The sequence below is a fragment of the Microtus pennsylvanicus genome, chromosome 10 (assembly GCF_037038515.1).
Source record: "Microtus pennsylvanicus isolate mMicPen1 chromosome 10, mMicPen1.hap1, whole genome shotgun sequence".
Lineage (NCBI taxonomy): Eukaryota > Metazoa > Chordata > Mammalia > Rodentia > Cricetidae > Microtus > Microtus pennsylvanicus.
Window position 1 is genome coordinate 31,259,477 of NC_134588.1, and position 20,417 is coordinate 31,279,893.

At 54.0% G+C, this 20,417-nt stretch overlaps 1 protein-coding gene across 8 annotated transcripts in view; it reads left to right on the top strand.

Annotated features, from left to right (window-relative positions):
* Positions 1 to 1,466: 1,466 nt before the first annotated feature.
* Kif21b (kinesin family member 21B) overlaps positions 1,467 to 20,417 on the top strand; it is a 47,680-nt gene continuing 28,729 nt past the window's right edge. For 4 of the 8 annotated variants that reach the window (XM_075988088.1, XM_075988092.1, XM_075988090.1 and 1 more), the window contains exons 1-8: positions 1,467 to 1,771; positions 14,873 to 15,095; positions 15,405 to 15,587; positions 17,589 to 17,738; positions 17,825 to 17,959; positions 18,296 to 18,466; positions 19,151 to 19,266; positions 19,758 to 19,953. In XM_075988088.1, the coding sequence (XP_075844203.1) occupies positions 1,731 to 1,771; positions 14,873 to 15,095; positions 15,405 to 15,587; positions 17,589 to 17,738; positions 17,825 to 17,959; positions 18,296 to 18,466; positions 19,151 to 19,266; positions 19,758 to 19,953 (1,215 nt within the window). In that variant the 5' untranslated portion in view covers positions 1,467 to 1,730. The remainder of the gene's footprint in view (positions 1,772 to 14,872; positions 15,096 to 15,404; positions 15,588 to 17,588; positions 17,739 to 17,824; positions 17,960 to 18,295; positions 18,467 to 19,150; positions 19,267 to 19,757; positions 19,954 to 20,417) is intronic. The other 4 variants (XM_075988093.1, XM_075988091.1, XM_075988095.1 and 1 more) reach the window with 2 other exon arrangements.

Consider the following 20,417-nt stretch of genomic DNA (forward strand, 5'->3'; position numbering starts at 1 on the left):
GACCACCCCCGCCACTCTGGGGCATGGCTTGCCTCCTGTTTGCTCAGAGAGTAAAAACAATATCGTGACAGAACTTTGAGATTTCCCTTTAAAATTATTCCAAGCAGGGATCTGGGTTCCTGGGCAGAGCAATCACAGATGATGTGGGGGGACGGGTGTGTGTGTGTGTGTGTGTGTGTGTGTGTGTGTGATGGCACCAAGAACTGGATCTTTGAGACCCTAACCCACACCCTTGCCAAAATCTCTGAGGCGATTTCATCATCTGAGGCTGATGCAAGAAGCTCTGGAGCCAGGCTCCCCTGTCTCCCCTCCCCCAGAGGTCTCCATCCACATCTTCAGCTGCAGCTGGGTCCTCCTCTTGGGCCTTTTCCAGAGGAGGGAGCTGGGTGAAGCCAGGGAAGGGAGGGCAGCTGGTGAGGGGCCCTGTGAATGGCCCTAATGTTGAGAGTTGGGGGGCAGGGAGAAGTGGGGCTCAGAGGGAGGGGAGGTGAACTGGAAAGGGAACATCACAGCCTCCTCTCCTCTCTCAAGGCCTGGTGTTAAAGTCTCCAGGGCTGCCCCCTGTCTTTTATGTAACTTTGTGTTTTTGGCTGCTGGCCTTCACCTTCCCTTCCCACCTTCTTTGCCATCCAGCCTCATCCAGGTATCTAGAGTTAAAGAGCCTTTTTGTTCCTACCACTTCCTAGGCAGCTCTGGCCTCCCACATTGACCCTCTGCCCCCACGGTCACAAAGCAGAGTGTGAACCAGGCCCAATGGGTCATCTGTGGGTCATAAAGGCCAATGGGACCCTAGTCTAGCAGAGAGAGTCTGAGCTGGCCAGCAATCAAAGCAAAAGATGGGCTTTTAAGATGTTGCAGCGTGGAGTTGGGGAAATTTACTAAGACATAAACAAGAATCCCCTTCAATAAAGGTTGACGAATTTACGGGAATAAATGCAGAAGGGATACTTTCCTGGTTTTTTCAAATGGCGAGTTGCTAATCACTGTGGGACGCTCAGAGGTGCAGCACACTGCCCGGAGGCCAGGGTTCTTACCCACTCCAAGCCACAGATTCGCTGTATGACCTTGGGCTGCTCCTCTTTGAGTCCCGTTCCCCATTTAGGAAAGGAAGGTGCCAATGAGGCTGAGGTACCACGAATTCAAGGGCCGAGGTTCCCGAATGGTCAAGTTCCAGGACGAGTACATCACGGCACTCCCGCCTTCACCCCCAAGCCCTGCAATCCTACCAGCCCCTCCCAGCAACCCGGTGGACGCGAGCCAAGAGGTCCCTTTAAAGTCTCAAGTCCCGCCTCTGCTGCTCGTTGGGACCTTCTATTGGCGGCTCCAGGGAGGGGCGGAGCCCTGTGCGGCTCTGAGGGGTTGGGGGTGGGTCCTGGAGCGGCTCGGCCCCCGCCCCCTTTGTTCGCGCTGCGGCGGGAGGTGGCGGCCAGGGTGGGAGGTGTGTGCGCGCGTGTGCCGCGCTGTAGGGAGCTGCGGGTCTCACCCGCCCGCTGTCAGCCAGCTCAGCGCCGCCGCGCGATGGCTGGAGGAGACGCGCGGGACCAGCCCCGTGGGGCCGGCCGCGGGTGAGCCCCTCGCCGCCTCCTGCGAGCATGTCACCTCCAGCCTGCGAGGTCGCTTTCGCTAGCAGTGTCCGTGCCTCCGCCTCCTGCAGCCGCAGCCGCTGCCTGGAGCAGTGGCCCCCGGACCCCCACCCCTGATCCGCGCCCAGACCCTAGTGCCAGAGGACCATGGCTGGCCAGGGCGACTGCTGCGTCAAAGTGGCCGTCAGGTGAGCGCCGATGGCGGTGAAGGGGCGTGCGAGGAGGGGGGCTCGGGCTTTGTCTCGCGTGGACTCGGGGCGGGGGGCGCGGGCACCGCTCGATCTGGAGCCCGCAGTCCAGGAGGAGGGGCCGACGCGCGCTGGCCCGGCTGCCTCAGGGGAGCGGCGGCCCTGCGGACTGATGGAGGGTGGCTTTGTTTGGGTGGTAATTTCTGGCCCCTCTTGGGAGCCCTTAATGATCAGAAAATCGAATAAACAAGGAAATCCGGTATTTCACACCCAGCTCTGGCCCAGGCCGGAGCGTCTGTGTGTTTCCTCTTCGCCTCCCCATGAGGCTGCTGTCTCATTCTGGGGTATAGGAGGGAATTCCCCCCTCCCCCCATCTACCCTAGTTAGCTAGTTCTCTGCTCTTGATCCAGCTCACCATCCTGGGAGCGGGTACTACAGACAAAGATCGGTTGTGGGACCCATGAAAGGGTTGGAATGGTGCCTCGGCCTTCCACAGGGTGCCAATGGCTTTTGGAGAGAGAACCCTGCTGGTCCTGCCCCAAAAGGAGATGGAGCTAGGGGAGGGAGGGAAAGGTGTATCTGAGGGACTACCCCAAGGGGTGAAAGGGGTGGCACGACCCGAATGCTACGTCCACAGCAGGCACATAGGTGACACTGAGAAGGGGGAGGGCCCCCAGGTTTATCTGGAGTGCCATTTCCAATGCCTGCAGGTACTAGAAGTGATCGGGCAGACATTAGGGGGAAGGACTGTGACTGAGTGGGTCCCTTTGCACACAGGTGCAGGGGCAGGAAATGCTACAAAGTTGAACCATCTGTGTTCTTTGTGCTGGGTGGAGATGCTGCTCACCAGCTCCCTTGATTTGGTTCTGGGGTCTTCTCTTTGAGGACATACTGAGAGAGTGCCGATGTAGGAGCTGGTCACCAACTCAGGCATGTCCAGAGGAGCACACGTCTCTGTTCCAGTCTTGAAGAATGGGACAAGGGAGTAGTCAAAGCCTAGGGTGGGTCTCTGAGACCCATCTCCAGATCCCCGGGGTTAGAGATGACCCAGATTCCAGGGATCCTGGGAAGCTGCTCCTAGACAAGATCAGAGAAAGCGATAGATTAGGTTCCCTCTTCCTGCTTCATTTAGAGCAGGTGCCTCCAGCCGCCTGACCAACTCTGTGCAACCCAGAGAGAAGGCACTGGGTCAGCGTATAGCTCCGGGTCTGAGGGAGGGAGGTGGAGGACCTCCGGTCCAGCGTCTCCTACAGCACTTAGACCATCACTTGTGCACTCTCGTCCTGGCACCGAACAGCCTGAGACAAAGAGGAGCCCTGCAGGTGCCTGGTGGGCTGGTGGGGCGGAGCCAGGCTGCTACTGAGGCTGACTTTGCAGCGGAGACCCCTGGAGGTCGAGGGAAGCGCATGGTGGGGGTGGGAGTGAGACACGTAAATATGGCATTTACTGCAGCCGGGGAGAGGCGAGCTACCCACCATAAAAAAAACGGTACCCTAACTCTCAACCAGTATGAACCAGAACTGACAGGGCAGGAGGTGGGGTGCGCTATCCGTGGGGGCTTTCCTTTAGACTCCATTTTGCAGGAGAGGGCCAAACAAAGGCCTTACCCCCTCGATTTAGACTCCCCAGTCTGGGCCTGGCATGGTAAAATAAGGAGTTCCTACTTCAAGAGCCCAGGGGCATGGGCACCAGTGTAGAGAGTCAGGGAGAAGCTAGTGTTCCCTTCCCACGACCACCATCAGGAGGTTCCTGGGACCTTGATGGTGCCTGCCCTCTGCACCCGGGTCTTTGGGATGCTTTTCCCAGCTGGGGTCACCTGTGTAGATGAAGTTGTGGGGCAACTGACCACAGTTAGCCTTTCCGAGGGTTCCAGGAAGGTGAGAACTCCACCCACTCATCATCTACCCTCTGGCTCTTGACCAGCCAGCCCGGCACACGCTGGACCTCCATGGGCAGCTGGCCCTTCAAGGCAGACAATGCCTGGACAGGACCCAGGTTCTAATCAGAGAGCTGAGGGTGGGACTGGGCTGGGAAAGGGAGCAGAAGGTGCCAGTGATGTGCTTTAGGGGGAATTCTCCGTGGTTTAGGATCTCTTTTTACGTCCCACCTTCAGAAATCACTGGTGTCCGTGAAGGGACTGGGTTTGGGGCTACAGTCCAGTTTGGGCACATTTGTGAGAAGGAGCAAAGATGTGGGATTGCCTAGACCTAGCCACTACCGTAAGTTTCCTAGCAGCTGCTGGCAAAGCCAGCTCTTTCTGACTTCCCGGAAGTCCTTCCTCATCTTTGTAAATTCCCATGAAAATCACGTGTGGGATCTGGCCTTGGGAGCAAGCAAGACCTGGTCAGCAAGGGTTGACCAGGAGTGTGTTGGGGAAAGAGAGGCCCTGGGATGTTAAAAGGGGACCCTGGAGCTCTTGGCTTGTAACTGGGTTGGAGCTGCCTAAGTACAAAGTGCTGCTTGGAGGCCCGGACTCCTAGAGTCAGAGAGGGAACTTTGAAGATGTGGGGAAGGGGGCCAGGTGTGAGCAGCCCCCAGATCCTCACACTGTGGTCTCCCCTGCTAGTTGGAGTCAGACACGTGTGCCCTGAATCCAGGCTAGTCAACCTCACGCTGGAGACTCCCTCCATCTGCCTGTGATCCTTTTAGCCATTAATCCCTGTTCTCTAAAGGTCTTTACCTGGGGTGAGGGTGGGGGAGGAGAAGGGTAAGCAGTGACGTCAGAGAGGGAGGAGGCGGAACTGTAAGCACCATGCTGCAAAAACAGAGGCATAAGCAAGGGGGAGCAGCCAAAGAAATGCAAGTTGACATAGTTAAATTGGGGATGGAAACCAAGTCACATGGTAAATTCATTTAAGCCCCCAGCTCTGGGCCGCACCCTAAGGAGAGTCCTTGGTATTGCCTAGCCCCTTCCCCTTATCTTTGACGGTCTCAGCTCAGCTTCCTTCCTTTAGTGTGCTGGGGAGGGGGAGGTGCCTTGGCTAGCCCCACAACCGGCCCTTAAGGCTACTGAGGGACCCAGCGGGCAGTGGTAGACTCCACCCCTACCCCTCTCTGGGACTTCTTACTGCTGCTACTTCCCAAGTATTAGGCGTCTCTGAAATCTTAGTCAACGGCTGCCTAAATTTTTAATCAAGGCTTGGTCAGGCGGCTGGGAGAGTAAAGACAGAAGAAGTTGTGGGGTCCTTACACGTGGGGTGCCTTCAGGGTCCCAAAGCTAAGCAGTGCCATTCAGTGCCATGCCCCATGCTGCCTAATTTGTAGATCTGGGGAACTGGGCCCTCTATGGGCTGTGTGGAGACCTGAGGAGCTTGGTAGTGGCCTCCTGTTTCAAAAACAGTACTTCTGTCACCACAAGGAAGTGGAGTGTAGCAACCGCAGGCCCCGGAAATCGGCCCCCTCCACTACCCAGCCTGCCTGCTTGATTGGATCTTAGCATTTGAAAACAGCAGAGGTGGGGTGGGGCTGGGGCCAGGGAATCCACCCGGGCGACCCAAGCCTGACATCCTTACTCTTATAGTTCTGGGGGCAAAGGGCCTAGCTTATGTAATTGTCTACCAGGTGGTTGGGTGGGTCACGCAGCCCCTTCGCTCTTCTCTGGACCTCATCTTTAGCCACTGTGGACTAGGAACGCTTGGCTCACTCTGGTCTGCGCCTTGTGTGGAAAAGTGCTTAGGGTGAAGGAGGAGGCGCAATACCCTTGCAGTGACTGAGATACAGGAAGACTCCTGGTACCCTGAAGACGAGTAAAATGTTTAAACAAAAATCCCTCAGTGTCCTTAAGAGGTGGTTCTTAGTTTAAGTGATAATAATCTGTTTAGTAAAAATGAATTTATTTACATCTATTCATTTTCTTTTAAGCAGAAGTATGCTCTAGTGGACATGGGGCCGTGACTGAACACCATAATTGCTTAAATTTTTGCTCGGCGCTGGGCACTGTGCCTGTGCTGTCCTGCTCAGGTGACCAAAGAATTGATGCTGCTTACAGGAGCCCCAGAGGGGAGCAGGGGTGGGGAAGACTGGATCTGAGCTCTGCCCACTCTCCTTTGCAAGTACATGCTTACATGACGTCCCTAGTCTGCCCCAACTCGCTTCTCCGTCCCGCTGAGTGCTGTGCTCTCTGGCTTCAGTTTCTTCAGAAGCTTCACAGCCCTGCCTTGTTGTGGTGAAAGGGGATGTGGGAAATACACACCATGCTGAGCAGATGTGCGGCAAGGGTGAATCGCTCCAAATTTGCCTTAGCGGTTGCTGGGCATAGCTGCCTGTCACCACCATGGCCTGAGCTCCCGAATCCCTGCTGCCTTCTTTTGCGTTCCAGAAGCTTCTGTTCTCCTCTTCTTGGGTCCCTGAGGCTGTCTCTTGCCTGAGCCACCACGTCACTCTCCAGGCAAGGAAGTTCTAGCAGAGGTTCTCAACCTTCCTAACGCTGTAACCTAATACAGTCATGGTGACCCCCAACCATAAAATCATTTTCATTCCTACTTCATAACTGTAGTCTTCCTGCTTCTATGAATCATAATGTAAATACCTGTGTTTTCTGATGATGGTCTTTTTGGGGTCGTGACCCATAGGTTGAGAACCTCTGTAGGGTAACCATCCAGTCCCTAGGCATTGAGGAAAGCCTCTACCTTGGAACAGCTGGAGCTAACTGCCAATCAGCTGCTTTAGCTGAGAAGATTTGCGTGGGGTGGGGGCACTCCGAGGGACCGTGCAACCATGGGCAGGTGGTGGCCTAATGGCTGCTCCGTCCTGGTCTCGAGTGGACTCTTCTCTGACCTCCAGCTTGTCTATGGTATGGGAAGGAGGGCATGTTATGGTCCCTGTCCCTGCATTCTCGCCTGTTTACCTTGGTAGCATGGCAGTGGGGCAGGCTGCCTGTCCTTTCTTTAGGCCAAGCTGACCTATTTCAGTGAGGTGCATCCTATCAGAGAGCCAGCTGCCTACAGATTTGTAATAGGGAATGGCAACAGGGCCAGAGGCGGGAGGGGGGGCGGGGCTCACAGCCCTCTCCTCCAGCCAGCCAGCTGCCTGTTGCTTGGCATTCCTCAGCTGGGGAGTGTCCCCTGGGCCCAGCCCCTACTGAGCTGCCCCCCACCAGATGCAGATGCCGGCACAGCTCAGGATCTGGGCTAAGCCTGATGCTGCAATGCCTCCTGTCTCTTGGGAGGTCATGGAAAACCCCTACCAGATGCCCAAGGATGGGAGTGGGACAGAGAAACACAGCTGAGTGGCACTTCCCTGACTTGGGCTTGCCCTTTCCACAGGCTCCAAAGACAGAGGAGACCTGTCTCAGGAAGCGCCTGGTGCTGATCACAGCCTGGCAGCTTGGCTGGCCAATCCCAGGTGGGGGTACCTCCCCCAGACAGGGGCTAGCCTTCTCCCAGCCTCCTGCTCTCTGGCTTCTGACACCTCTCACTTGTGGCTTGCTGCTTCTAGGCCTGCCTGCCTTTTGGTTCTTCTGGGGTGTGACTCTGAGGCTGAGGTCATGGACAACACGGCTCTCCCGGGTGTCTCAGAGCAGGTATCCTCCCCTGTTTACCTCTGGGTGTGACTCAGAACTCAGTGGCCAGGACTCTAGGATGGACTGAAAGGGTAAAGTTAAGGACATGCTCTTTGGAGGAGAGGGAGTAGGGTCGGAGCCCTAGACACCCCAGTGCCTCCTAAGGAGTCTTTGGGGTGTCATGCCCCCTCTCTGTGATCTCAGAAGCAGAAGTCAGGCAGAGAGTGTTGACTGACCCTTTTCACCAAGTCTACCAGGGTCTTATAAACCCATGCCCTTTGACCCCACAATACAAAGCCGTCTTGTTTGGGGTGCAGAGCCAGCCCAGTCTGTTCCCCCAAGGACTGCCACAGGAGGACTCGAGTTGACTATGAAAAGCCAGGGGAGGTTCCCAAAGGCAAACAGTGATATCTACTGTTTCTCATGGGGTCTTGGTGACTCTGCCCCTAGTAGTGCTGGGTTTTCCCTCCCTCTACGAAAGAGTCAGCATCCTGAATTAGGTCTTGCCACCCTGATGGAGAGAAGACTAGCCCCGGTGGGAAGATGCTTTCTCTAGGCTAAGTCAGCTAAAAGCCCCTGAGCGTCTGAAAGCCAGACTCCCCTGAGAGAGCAAGGATTTTGTTTCTAGCAGTCTTCCCCAGAGCTGGCAGGTTGCCAGGCTGCCTAGGAGAGGTGTGTGTGTGTGTGTGTGTGTGTGTGTTGGGAGTGGGGGGGGGCTACAGAGGACGAAGGAGGCCTGCTTTCTACAAATGGTCCTAGCTCAGTCTCCTTAGCTACAAAGCGGTAAATGCTTTCCTTGTCGCAGGCAGGAAGGCAGGCAGCTGCTGGTGGGATCAGCAGGGATTCTATAGGGATCATTTTCCTCCAGCCTGACCCCTCTGGCCCTGCCTAGGGCTGGCCTGGTGACTGCAGCAGGATTGGGCACGGACAAGGCTGCTTTGAGTTTCACGTGCATCATTATAGACTGTAGGACTCGGAGCTGGTGAAATGTCACCTTCGGAGTTTCATGTGTCCCCTGCTTCGCAGTGTTGTCCCAACACATTGCCCGTGTTCATGTGCAGAAGTGCTCCTGGCACCTAGGTTCTGCTAGATGTTCAGGACTGTCCTGAGAGGAGGCTAAGGGGTGGGAGAAGCTGGGAAAAGCATCTAGGCTGCTGCCCCTAAGACATGATTCCCTCAGGCTTGCTTTTCCAGGATTTAACAATCTCTATAGGCAGGAAGTTCTTTTTGCTAGCTTATCTAAATCCCTCCGGCTGCAGCTAAGTTCCCCTTTGATCTTGCCCAGTCACTGCTAAGGAAGAGCTGGCCCTTGGCAGGTCACAGAGCACAGCCTAGTGACTCTGTGTGAAGGGCAGACTGGAGACCACGAGGCCCCTCTGAGTCCCTTCCCTTTCCTTTCCCTGGCATACGTGAGCCAAACACATACATGACAAGCCGGCAGCTGGGCCACCACTCCGCCCTGCCACCCGTGGTTGGAGCTAGGCGTGAGGAGTCAGGCTGGGCATGAGGAGGGAGCCAGTGGGCCTAAACTGCCTTTGGTGTCAATCAAGCTTGACTAAAGCACAGTCAGAGACTGGGTGATAGGCTCCTTTATGTCCCTCTGGAGTCCCCCCCCACTAGCCCCCAAGGGCTCCTTTTCAATAATCTAGAAAGGCCTCATTATAACAAGACAGATTTGCTTTTAGTCCGTGGAACTCCTTCAGAAGGATCCAGCATGTTGATTATTTTGGCCGTCTGAGAGGAACTCTAGTCCAGGTCTCTGGTTCTGAAAGCCTTGGGGGTAGGTCTGGGGAGAGAGTGTCTCTGTTCAGAAGTTCCTCAGGTGCAGATCTTACACGTGAGAGTGTATGTAAGCTAATTTGCCCAAACTCTGTGGAAAAGGCAGCCTTGTTTCTTATTAGCCAAATGACCTTGAGCTAGGGGACAGGATAGAGAGGACAGAATAGCCCACCATGAGTTGAACGACATTCTGTGACCACCATGTAGGAGTGACTGGTGACATCTCGTCTTGTAGCTAGCGAGGTGGGAGTCCTTAACTGAAGTTTAGTACTTGGTGAAATAGGTTCCAGGTAATGTCCCCACAAAAAAAAAGGCCATCAGGGATCAGAGTCATCATCATCTTTATTTAATTTTATTTTATGTACATTGATATGAAGGTGTCAAGTCCCCTGGCACTGGAGTTACAGACAGTTGTGAGCTGCCATGCGGGTGCTGGGAATCGAACCCGGCTCCTCTGGAACAGCAGCTAGTGCCTCTCCAACCCCTCACCATCATCTTTAAAAGCTTCCGAGGACCAGAGAGATAGCTCAGCCTGTAAAAGTGCTTGTTGCCAAGTCCAATAACGTAAGTTCAGTCCCCAGCATCCCCACAGTGGAAGAAATAAAGACTCCAATGGACGTCCTCTGGCCTTCACGTGTGCACCTGCCATTCATGCACCTGCACACATGCATACATGCACACACACACAAACATAAATGTTATTTTCTTTTCATTTAAACTTCTGAACCCGGAATAGCTCTTGGTTAGTTTATGTCACCTGTTATTTCTCATCAGTGAAAAGTCTTTTTAAGTGTAAAAAGCTGCACCCTTGGAAGCCTCTGCTGAAGCCTTGGGGAGAGAGTAGGTTAGGAACTCTGGGGACACCTAGCCACTAGCTGAGTGGGTGGGACTAGTTTCAAAGCCCAGCCAACCTCTAGGAGCCCAATAACTGGGCGGAGCTTCCAGGAGGGGCATTGGCTGACTTTGTGTAACGTCATTAGAGGCCGTGAGGTGATTCTTCTTCTAAACTTTGGGGTTGGGTGTGGGGTCCCAGACATGTGCCCGGATGCACTCAGTTATTACCCTCTGCAGAGAGTGTGTTTTGCCCTTGGCAGCCCCTCAGCATCCCCTGGCCTGTCCCCTGCCGTGTCCTCTGCCCTTTGCTTCCGCCCTGTCCTGCTCCCGAAGAGCCCTGGAACCGCTGAGCTCAGCTCTTCCCTCAGCCCTGGGCTCCAGCTCGCCGCCTTTGTCCCCGCCGTTAAGTCTCTCTGCTGCCGCTCAGCGCTGCGGGGGTGGGGACAGTCGCCCACATCACGCCAGCCACTGCTTGTTTCTGAGCAGAGGAAGCACGGCGACCTCAGCCGCGGTGCCAGATCCTGCCTCTGAAAAGCCTTGGCTGCCCTGCCCTGCCTGCCATTTGCCAAATGGCGAATAGGCCGGCTCTGTTCTGGGAGATTCCGGGGCGGCGGCGGCGGGGGTGGGAGGGCTTTCGGAGAGGGCCCCAGGGCCCTCCTTCTCTACAGGGAGAAGAAAAGGATAGAGGGATGGTCTGCTGTGAGATTCACACTGTCTGTCCCTGGCAGAAATGTCACAGGATTTTTAGGCTGAGAGCTTTTATTGATAATAGGAAACTGGTCTGCAGGTCATACATAGTATGCCAATTTAATTGTTTTAAATGTCGCATTTTTCCATTCCCAGATTTTCTATTTTAGGATATATTCCAATCATACAGTGATGGGTTTCAATATGCCTTTCTCATGTATTTGTCTCATGTACTTTGAATCTTCTTATTCTTTGAAGTTTCTTCCTGAATTCGGCTAGACTCTCATTCTTTTCTCTTCAAGTCTTATTTTTAAGTTCAAGTACTACATCTATAGAGAAAACATGATTAGAGTTTTCTTGGCCCAACTTAGCAAGAGGCTCTCTAGTCCATTTTCTGCAAATGTCATGATTTCATTCTTCCTACTGGCTGAATAGTATTTCATTGTGTATATGTACATTTTCTTTAGCCAGTGATAAGCCCTGATAAGCACCTAGGCTCATCCCACAACTTGGCCATTCTGAAAAGATCTGTAGTAAACATGGGTGTGTTGGCATGGTGGTCTCCTGTCTTTGATTCCTTCTGGAATATACCTAGGCGTGGTATATCCAGACCATCAGATAGTCCGTCTTGATCAGCTGAGTCTTTCTTGCCTTCTCATGTTCTGTGCTTAAGATGCATGCCCCCACTTGCCTCTTGCTAGTGCTGGCCTGCTTGGTAGCTCACAGGGACCATGGTACACTTGGAAGAACCTGGCAATTGACCCCCGACCTCTCCTTCCACGCCACTGGGAAGAATTCAGCTTTGAGTGATTGCCATCTGTGCCCCTCCTCCCCAGCTATAAAGAGAAACTTCTCCTTCCATAGATCACTGCCACTTTGAGAGCAACCCGCAGAAGTGACATCATCCAGGGTGGGACCAATGGAAGAGGCTATTGGAGGGGAGGGTGATGCAGTTCTTAAAAAGCTAAAACTGATGCTGGAGAGATGGCTCAAAGGTTAAGAGTACTGACTGCTCTTCCAGAGGTCCTGAGTTCAATTCCCCGCATCCACATGGTAACTCACAAACATACAGAATGAGATCAGGTCCCCTCTCTGGCATACGGGCATACATTCAGGCAGAACACTATATAGATAATAAACAAATAAATCTAAAAAAAATAAAAGCTAAAACTGAGAAACCTAGATAATCCAAGTGCAGGCTGAGGCTTAGACCATGAGAGGGTAGAGGCAGGACAAAGTCTCCTGTCTCTGACCTATTGGGCTGAGGGTTCAAAATCTCTACCAGGCACCGAAGATGAGCTCAGCTGTCACAGGACCGTGTGCCCTTGAGGGCAGGGCAGCCCAGTTCCCTGGTTGGTGCTGCCGGAGTGCACATGCTCTATCCAGCTCTGACAGTGGCAGGAGGGAGGAAGTTTCTAGCAATGTGGGGGAAAGAAAGCAGCGAGGGAGGTAGGGGAGCACCTGTGGTTTCAGCCTGGGCAGAGGCTGAATGCCAGCCTTCTTGTCTTCTACCTGAGTGACTGAGCCATGGTTCCTGCTAGGAAGTGGGGATGATACCCTAGTTTGTAAACCTCCAAGGTAAGGGAGTAGTGGGTGCTGGCTAGTCCGCTACCCACACGCGGGAAGGCCTCTGTGAGATCTTCATTCTTTGCTTGCTCCTGCAGCCGCTTGTTATCCATAAGACTGACACAGTTGCCCTCTTCCAGATCAGTTGTTCTGAGAATTAGTGACTCACCCAGGGCCTATGTCCTGTCTCCTATTTATTTCACTTCCCTGGGCAAACCTCACAAATTGCATCCTGATGTTTTGAATAGGCTAGCAAGAGGCTAGATGGCTCTCTGATACAGAACCCCTCATATCAAGATGTGCTGGGCCAAAAACAGAACCCCAGAGAGACCCCACAACTCTTGGCACCTAAAGCCCCCGTTGACCCTATGTACATGCTCCCAGACGGCTCTCCTCCCCACTCTTCTTTGCCATGCCCTTGGATGCTCTGGCGGCTGGCTACTGAAGACCTTGGGAGGCCTCTGACGCAGGCCTGCTCCCTCTGTCTCCAGGGATGTTGATTCAATCTTCTCCAATCGCCGGCATTGCCATCTGCCTTCAGTAATTAAATGGTATTTGAACTGGATCCAGAAATCCCATCACAGGCTGCCACGTGGTAGGGAGGGTATCTCAGGAACTCATACTCGTCTACACGGTTGGAGGGTCCTCAAAGGCTCCCGCAATGTGTCTTCAGTTCACCGAAGAGCACCCCTGTGCCTGGGAGGAAGCATCCAGTCTTAGCTTCACAGGCCCAGGACGGAGCCAAAGCTCCCGTTTCTATGCCATGCCATGCCTCACCCTCTACAGCCGTCCCTGCTTTCCTGGGGTGTCTGAGGCTTCCCTCCACTCTCCCAGCCCTACTACAGGGCTGTGGAAGGGCAAGTACATTCAGCCTGCCTGGCTTGGAATGGCTCCTCACTGTCTGTGACTCGGAATGACACCATTGGGTTTCTTGTCTGTCCGTAGGGCACTGGTAATGACCTCCTGGGTTGTATGGTCAAGAGTTAAGACGTGTCAGTTCATAGACCTTGCCCTGCAGGCAGTGAGCTCTGTGTGTGTCAGTCACAGTGGTTAGGGCAGAAGTAGAAGTCAAGGTAGGCGGAGCCTGCTGGCCCCAACGTCTGGGGCAGTGGTGAGGAGGCAGGGTTCTGGTCTGGAGGTCCGCAGTGAACATATAAGCATCAATTTTGTCCTTTCTGTCAGAACCCAGTTTCAGTGAGTAGGTAAGAGGCTGGGCAGCTGGGCTCTCATCTTGGTATGGCTCTTAACAGTTATGTAAGGTGGGGACTTCTTTGGGCTTCCATTTCTTTCTGGAGAGAGCCACTCACTAAAGTGACATTTTATACCTCAAAGAAAATACTTCTGAGGAAAGCCAGACTGACTCCCACATATGGGTAGAGACTTGCCTGAGTGCCCACTCCCCTCTGACCCCCCTCCCACACCTGCCCCGCCCCAATCCACTCATCCACAGTGGAGAGCAGCCATAGGCTTGGGAGCTCCTTACCCAGCTGATAGCTCTGAGTGGGTCCCTGGGGGTTGGGGCATCTGGGACAAGGACAAGATGATGACTTGGAGGCCTGGGCTCTGTAGCTAGGCACCTCTGGGCCGTGAGTGGGTGCTGGCCTGGCCCCTCTTGTTCCTTTCTTCTCCTGGTAAATGTTGGTGTAGGGAGAGGGGCCTGACAAGCAGTTCATTGTAAGTGTACAGCCCGTCGGTAGGGCCACTGTGTGAACCCATGGCAGTAGAGCTTACCCCCACTCTTGCTCTAGGATATCTGAAGGGTGCTTTCTGCCAGTCCTTGCATGCGCATGCTTACTGACTCAGGCTTGGTTGCCATGGGGACCTCATCATGGTGATGCAGCTTAGAAAAGGAAGTGAGGGGAGGCTGGATGGAGACAGTTCTGCCAATGGCTAGCTCCCCGCTCAGTACTGGTGCCACCTCTCCCTCTAAATGGGAATCCCTCCTGAGCCAGAATTTGGGATGTTGGCCTACCATGCAGCTGGCTCAGTGTCCCTTCTCATTGCCTTGACAGGGTACTTTGCACTTGACCTAGGCTGCCCTGATTGTGTTTGGTCTGGCCCCTCAACTCCTGAAAGAACCAGAACTTGTGTCCAAGAGTACCACTAGGCCCCGGCACCTCGGGAGATGGCTGCTGCCCTGAAGACCCTTGCAGCCTGCACAGGTCTCAGCAGAGGTGCTTGGCCTTCTTCCCAACCTGACTCTGGCCCAGAGGGATGTGATCCAGAGTTGTACGGAGCCTCCTGGCCTGTCCCCCTCTCCCCAGCCTTGTCCCTAAGCTTTATCTCTCCAGAATGGGCCAGCTGTCATCTTGCAAGAGGGATACTGACTTCCAGGCCCCTGGAGGCAGGGGGCGCCTTCACCCAGGTTTGACCCCTTCACTCTCTGTTGTACAGCCTTGGGTCAGTCATTGAGACAGAGGCTGAGAATGTCTCGATGACTGATCCAATGTTGTACCACGGGCAATCAGGCAAATCAGTAGATCCCTCGCTGGTTCACAATGAAAAACACATGAGTTCATTTATATAGAACATACTAAACATACATTCAGAGTACCAAGCATTCAATCAATGTTAGCAACTGCTGGTTTGGGTGATACTCATGCATTACTGAAGGTGTTCCCTGGGGCTCCCAGCCTTGCTTCCTTTCCTGGCTTGTGGGGTTGGGAGAAACATGGCTGGTAATGCGAGAGGAGGGCCTGTCGCCTTCACCGAGCTGCTCTTTCCACCCTGTGCAGGATCAGACCCCAGCTGTCGAAGGAGAAGATTGAAGGCTGTCACATCTGTACCTCCGTCACCCCTGGGGAGCCCCAGGTCCTGCTGGGGAAGGACAAGGCCTTTACCTATGACTTTGTCTTTGACCTGGACACCTGGCAGGAGCAGATCTATTCAACCTGTGTGAGCAAGCTCATCGAAGGCTGCTTTGAGGGCTATAACGCCACAGTGCTGGCCTATGGACAGGTAAGCCACCCCTGCCCCAACCAGTGGCCATTTTGACCTCAGTCTCCCCTCCCCCCACCTAGTGGGGGGAAAGGCCCAGCAGAGAGCAATCAGTTAAGGCCCAGTTGTGCAATTTTGTCTGGCGTCTGAGTTATGAGTGTATGGCTGGTTAGCCGAGGCAGGGCTTTCAGCAGAGAATTCTGTAGGGTATGACTCTGGGTTTGAAAGGGGGCAACTTGACTGGAGGTAATGGGTAAGAGCCCAAGCCAAGGCTTGCTGGTTCCCCAGAGGACACTGGTCACCACGTGCTCTCTGTCTTTGCCCTTGCAGACAGGGGCTGGGAAGACATACACTATGGGCACCGGCTTTGACACAGTGACATCAGAAGAGGAACAGGGCATCATCCCAAGGGCCATTGCACACCTCTTCAGGGGCATCGAGGAACGCAAGCGGCGGGCACGGGAGCAGGGCGTCACTGGGCCTGATTTCAAAGTCAGCGCTCAATTCCTGGAGGTACTATGGCCTTGGAGGGTGGTCGGGAAGGAGATGTGTTGGAACCTAAGGCCATGGAAACTGGAGGCTCCAACAATGCTGAGAAATGAGCCTAGGGAACCCTGGAGACAGCTACAGAGGGTAGTTCCCCGCTGCTGGGAGTATCTAAGCAAGGGTTAGAGAAACACTTGGGGGTAGTTGAAGTGTTTCCAGCTTCAGATGGACCCTGGCTGTTTCTGGCCCTGCCCTAGGGCAGGTCATGTGAGCATTCTGCTCTACTTCTGCAAAGTGGGTTTGACCTCTTCCTAGGGATGAGTGAGTCTGGCATGGAAGCCTGTACCTGGAACGTGGTGGGAGCCCTGCTCTGTCTGTCACTGTGTTCTGGCCCCACCAGGCCCTTCCTCTGCCTCCAAGCACCTACCTGTATCTTTTGGACTAAGATGCTTGGTGGCCTCTCAGTACAGAAGGGTCTCCGACAGAGGCTTTCCTTCCTTCTAGTCCTCCAGTTTTGGGAGGTATCAGCCTCAACCGTGAAGCCACAAGCTTTGGGGAGTGCATGAGGGCATCTCTGGGCTCTTTTACATTTGGGCTGTGCTGTCGACTGTCATTCCAGCTGGAGATGACCTTCATGAGGGGAAAGGTCCAGGAAGGTGATCCGCCTTGGTATTTCTCATAGGAACCCGACCCGGCCCCTCTGTAACATGTGGTTGGGCAGTTCTGATTCTCAGCGTCTAGTTTCCCTACCAACAAACCCTGTTCTGGTGTGTTTGGTGGCTTCAGAACCACCCTGTCCCTCCCCTCCCAACCTTGAGGCTTTAACTGAACTTCATTTGCCCTTGGAGGGATGGACAGGGCTGAGACTTGTCCCTGGATACTGCCTCAGTATCTCTTTCCTGTGCACCCACGGTTGCTGCTTTCCCCAGCAGGGACCTGTATTTTAGTCCTTTGGGTTCCATCTGTGGATATATGCATGTGCTCATGTGTGTTTGCATACGTGTTCATGAATATGCATGTGTGTACACGAGTGTGCACATGTGTGTATTAATGTATGTATAGGTGTTTGTTTACACGAGTCTGTGTTTCTTGTTGTCTGTATATCATTGAGCTTTTTCTCTGTTTTCTTCTTGTTGCTATGGAGAACTTCAAAGAACACACTAGTAAATTTCAGGCCAGAGAGTGAATCCCCAGGGGTTAACTGATGCAGTGTGTCTACCCAATACAAGATAGACAGACACCATGGCACTCTCGTCTCCACCATCTTGTCCTTCTGTTTCCTCTTCCCCTTCCTGTGGGATATTTTTGCCCTTTAAGGCCATCATAGCCTCGGATGTCCGCGGGCTGCAGTGCCCTGCTCTCTGGCTCTATCGCACTCTATTGGCTAATGCCCTTCTCCCACTCTGCCTGCCCCTGCCCCTGGCCTTTGACCTCATAGCCTTTCCCCACAGCTCCGATCACAGCACTCCCCTCAGGAGACATCTGAATGGGCTGGCCACACCTGACTACCTGGTACAGAAGGCTGACCCACAGTGCCCCTTCTTGCTCTCTCTGCTCCTGAGCATTGGGCAAGGCACATAGCCATCCTTTCCCCATCCAAAGATGTCATCACGTCTACCTCAGGGACCACAGTGCTCAGAGCTTCCATCTCCCTGGACTCTTGGATCCTTGCCTTCCTTCATCTGAAATCACAGCCTTGTGCCATCTCTGCCAGACTGACGATATAATGAGATCCTCTCAATTCAGGCTCATGTCTTCCCCATCCCTTACCCCTAGGACTTGCATCCCTCTGTCCTTGGCCTCAGGCTCCCTCTGGAGCTGAGAGCTGCTGGATGCTGTTCCTCGGGGAGTAGAGCAGCATGGGGAGCCTCAGGTTAGCACTGTCTAGGAGGACCAGGGTTCAGCGAGTTAAACTCCAGAGCTTGTTTCCACTTTAGCAAATTGAGATGGTATATAAACACGAGAAAGCCCCTGGGGCTCGGAGGCATGGGCCATGTGAGCCCAGCCATGATTTCCTCCCCATCACAGCTCTACAATGAAGAGATCCTTGACCTGTTCGATAGTACCCGTGACCCTGATGCCCGCCACCGCAGGTCCAACATCAAGATCCATGAGGATGCCAATGGTGGCATCTACACCACAGGCGTCACGTCTCGTCTCATCAACTCCCAGGAGGAGGTGAGCACCCTTATACGTGGACACCTTTAAAGGCCAGAGCCCTACAGCACGTGGGTCCTGAGTCCTCCCTTTACATCTGTCCTCAGCTGATCCAGTGCCTGAAGCAGGGCGCCCTGTCACGCACCACAGCCAGCACCCAGATGAACGTTCAGAGCTCCCGGTCCCATGCCATCTTCACCATCCACCTGTGCCAGATGCGCGTGTGTGCCCAGCCTGACCTGGTGAGGTGCTCTTGGGGGCCCAGGAGCTACACGCTCTAGGTGTAACCCAGGGACTGGATGGATTAACACTGGGCTAAGCTAGCACTCCAGAGATGGGGCTTGCCTCTTCCACTCAATTTTTCCTCCTCTTCAGCCTCTCACCCATTTATGCAATGGAGTAATGATCATCAATAGTGTGTGCGAATACAGTGTTTGATCTCAGGTGCTCTGCACGCGTGCGGGCTTGGTACTGCGCAGCCTACCCTCACTCTTGCGGATGGTGGTGCTGTGGGGTGGAAGGCCAACAGAGGAACAGGAGTAGGGCTTGGGTGAGCCGGATGTCACATTCTGCTGCAGGTGAATGAGACAGTGACTGGGCTTCCGGATGGAGCGGCCCCCACGGGCACTGAGTATGAGACTCTCACTGCTAAGTTTCACTTTGTGGATTTGGCTGGCTCCGAGCGGCTGAAGCGGACAGGGGCCACGGGCGAACGGGCCAAGGAGGGCATCTCCATCAACTGTGGTCTGGTAGGCACACGGAGCCAGATGGCACAGGCTCAAGCAGGCTGTGTACTTCAATGGCTATCCAGTCATCTTTGCATCTTTGAGCTTCTTCGAGCTTCTTCTAGCTCTTCTTCTTCTTCTTCTTCTTCTAGCTCTTCTTCTTCTTCTTCTTCTTCTTCTTCTTCTTCTTCTTCTTCTTCTTCTTCTTCTTCTTCTTCTTCTTCTTCTTCTCCTCCTCCTCCTCCTCCTCCTCCTCCTCCTTCTCCTCCTCTTCCTCCTCCCCTCCTCCCCTCCTCCTCCTCCTCCTTCTTCTTCTTTTCTTCTTTTCCTCTTCCTCTTCCTCTCCTCCTCCTCCTTCTTCTTTTCTTCTTCTCCTCCTCCTCTTCCTCTTCTCCTCCTCCTTTTCTTCCTCCTCCTCTTCCTCCTTCACCTCCTCTTTCTCTCCTCCTACTTCTCCTTCTCCTCCTCCTCTACCTCTTCCTCCTCCTCTTCCTCCTCACTCCTGTTGGGTCTTCCTTCGCCCTCAGGCCTCAGTTTCCATGCCAGTGTATAAACCCGCCCAGGAGCCTGAGTGTTGCTGGAGGCAGCGGGTACAGATGTTTGGGATTGTGTCTGCCCTGTGTGACTCTTGAGCTCAGGCGCTCTCTCCCACAGCTGGGATTGTGTCCGCCCTGTGTGACTCTCGAGCTCAGGCACTCTCTCCCACAGCTGGCCTTGGGTAATGTGATCAGCGCCTTGGGAGACCAAAGCAAGAAGGTGGTGCACGTGCCCTACAGGGACTCCAAGCTCACTCGGCTGCTCCAGGACTCTCTGGGGGGCAACAGGTATCTGATGACCCATGTCGAGGAAGGGTGGGAAGTTCCTAGATGGAGAATACTGATGTGGGCTTAGGGCCTGACTCCCAGGACCTAGGGGGCCTTCTCAGCCTAGGCTGCAGACTCAGAGGCAGGCACTTTGTTCAGTGACTTGTGGCTAGGTAGACTCAGTTTCATTACTTCACAACAGTGAGAGACAATCCTAAAGGAAGCCACATAGCCCAGAGAGACAAGAAATGGCAAGTGTCAGGCCTACAGAAAGGCCATGACATATTTACCTTGCCAAGCAGAGGATTCTATAGTTAGTCATCACCCTTGCTAGCTGCTTTCAAGGATTTTCCTCTTTGGCTAGGTGGTCCAGGGTCCCACACCCCAGGTTCCAGGACCTTTAAGCATTAAACTGGGGAGGGGATCAGGGTGAAACAGAACTTCTGCTCTGGAACAGTACTTGTGGGCCTGGCTTTGTCCTTTGTTCTCACCCAGCCTGGTTGCACCCTTAGCCAGACCATCATGATCGCCTGTGTGAGCCCCTCGGATCGGGACTTCATGGAGACACTTAACACTCTTAAATATGCCAACCGGGCTCGCAACATCAAAAACAAGGTGGTGGTGAACCAGGACAAGACCAGCCAGCAGATAAGCGCACTGCGAGCTGAGATCGCACGCCTGCAGATGGAACTGATGGAGTACAAAGCGGTGAGCGCCCCCAGGCTCCCCCAGGCTCTCCTAGAAGGAGCTGGTCCCCCCCTCCACACCCTGCCCTGTAGCATCCCACAACCAGGTCCTGAGCTGGCCTCCCGCCTTCCCATCACCCACCCATCATGTCTGCTAGACATCACTGTGCATCAGATATAGTTCCTAGTCCTGGGTTTTAAGGCGAATCCAGCTCAGACTGAGCCATCTAGACTTAGAATACAAAGTCTACGAGTTAGAGCACCTTGGTGTTGTAGCATGGGTCTTTCGTTCAGGGAAGGTACCTCCCAGGTGCTGTATGTCCACTGAATATACTGTGTTGGAATCAATGAGACCACCCCACTATGGTGGAGTCATTGACAATGAAGGCACAGGGTGCTGTAGGGGCAGAGCGGCCAGCCTGCTTGCCCAGGTCGTCAGGAAGGGCTTTATGGAATGGGCCTTTTATGGAGATTTAAAAGAATGAC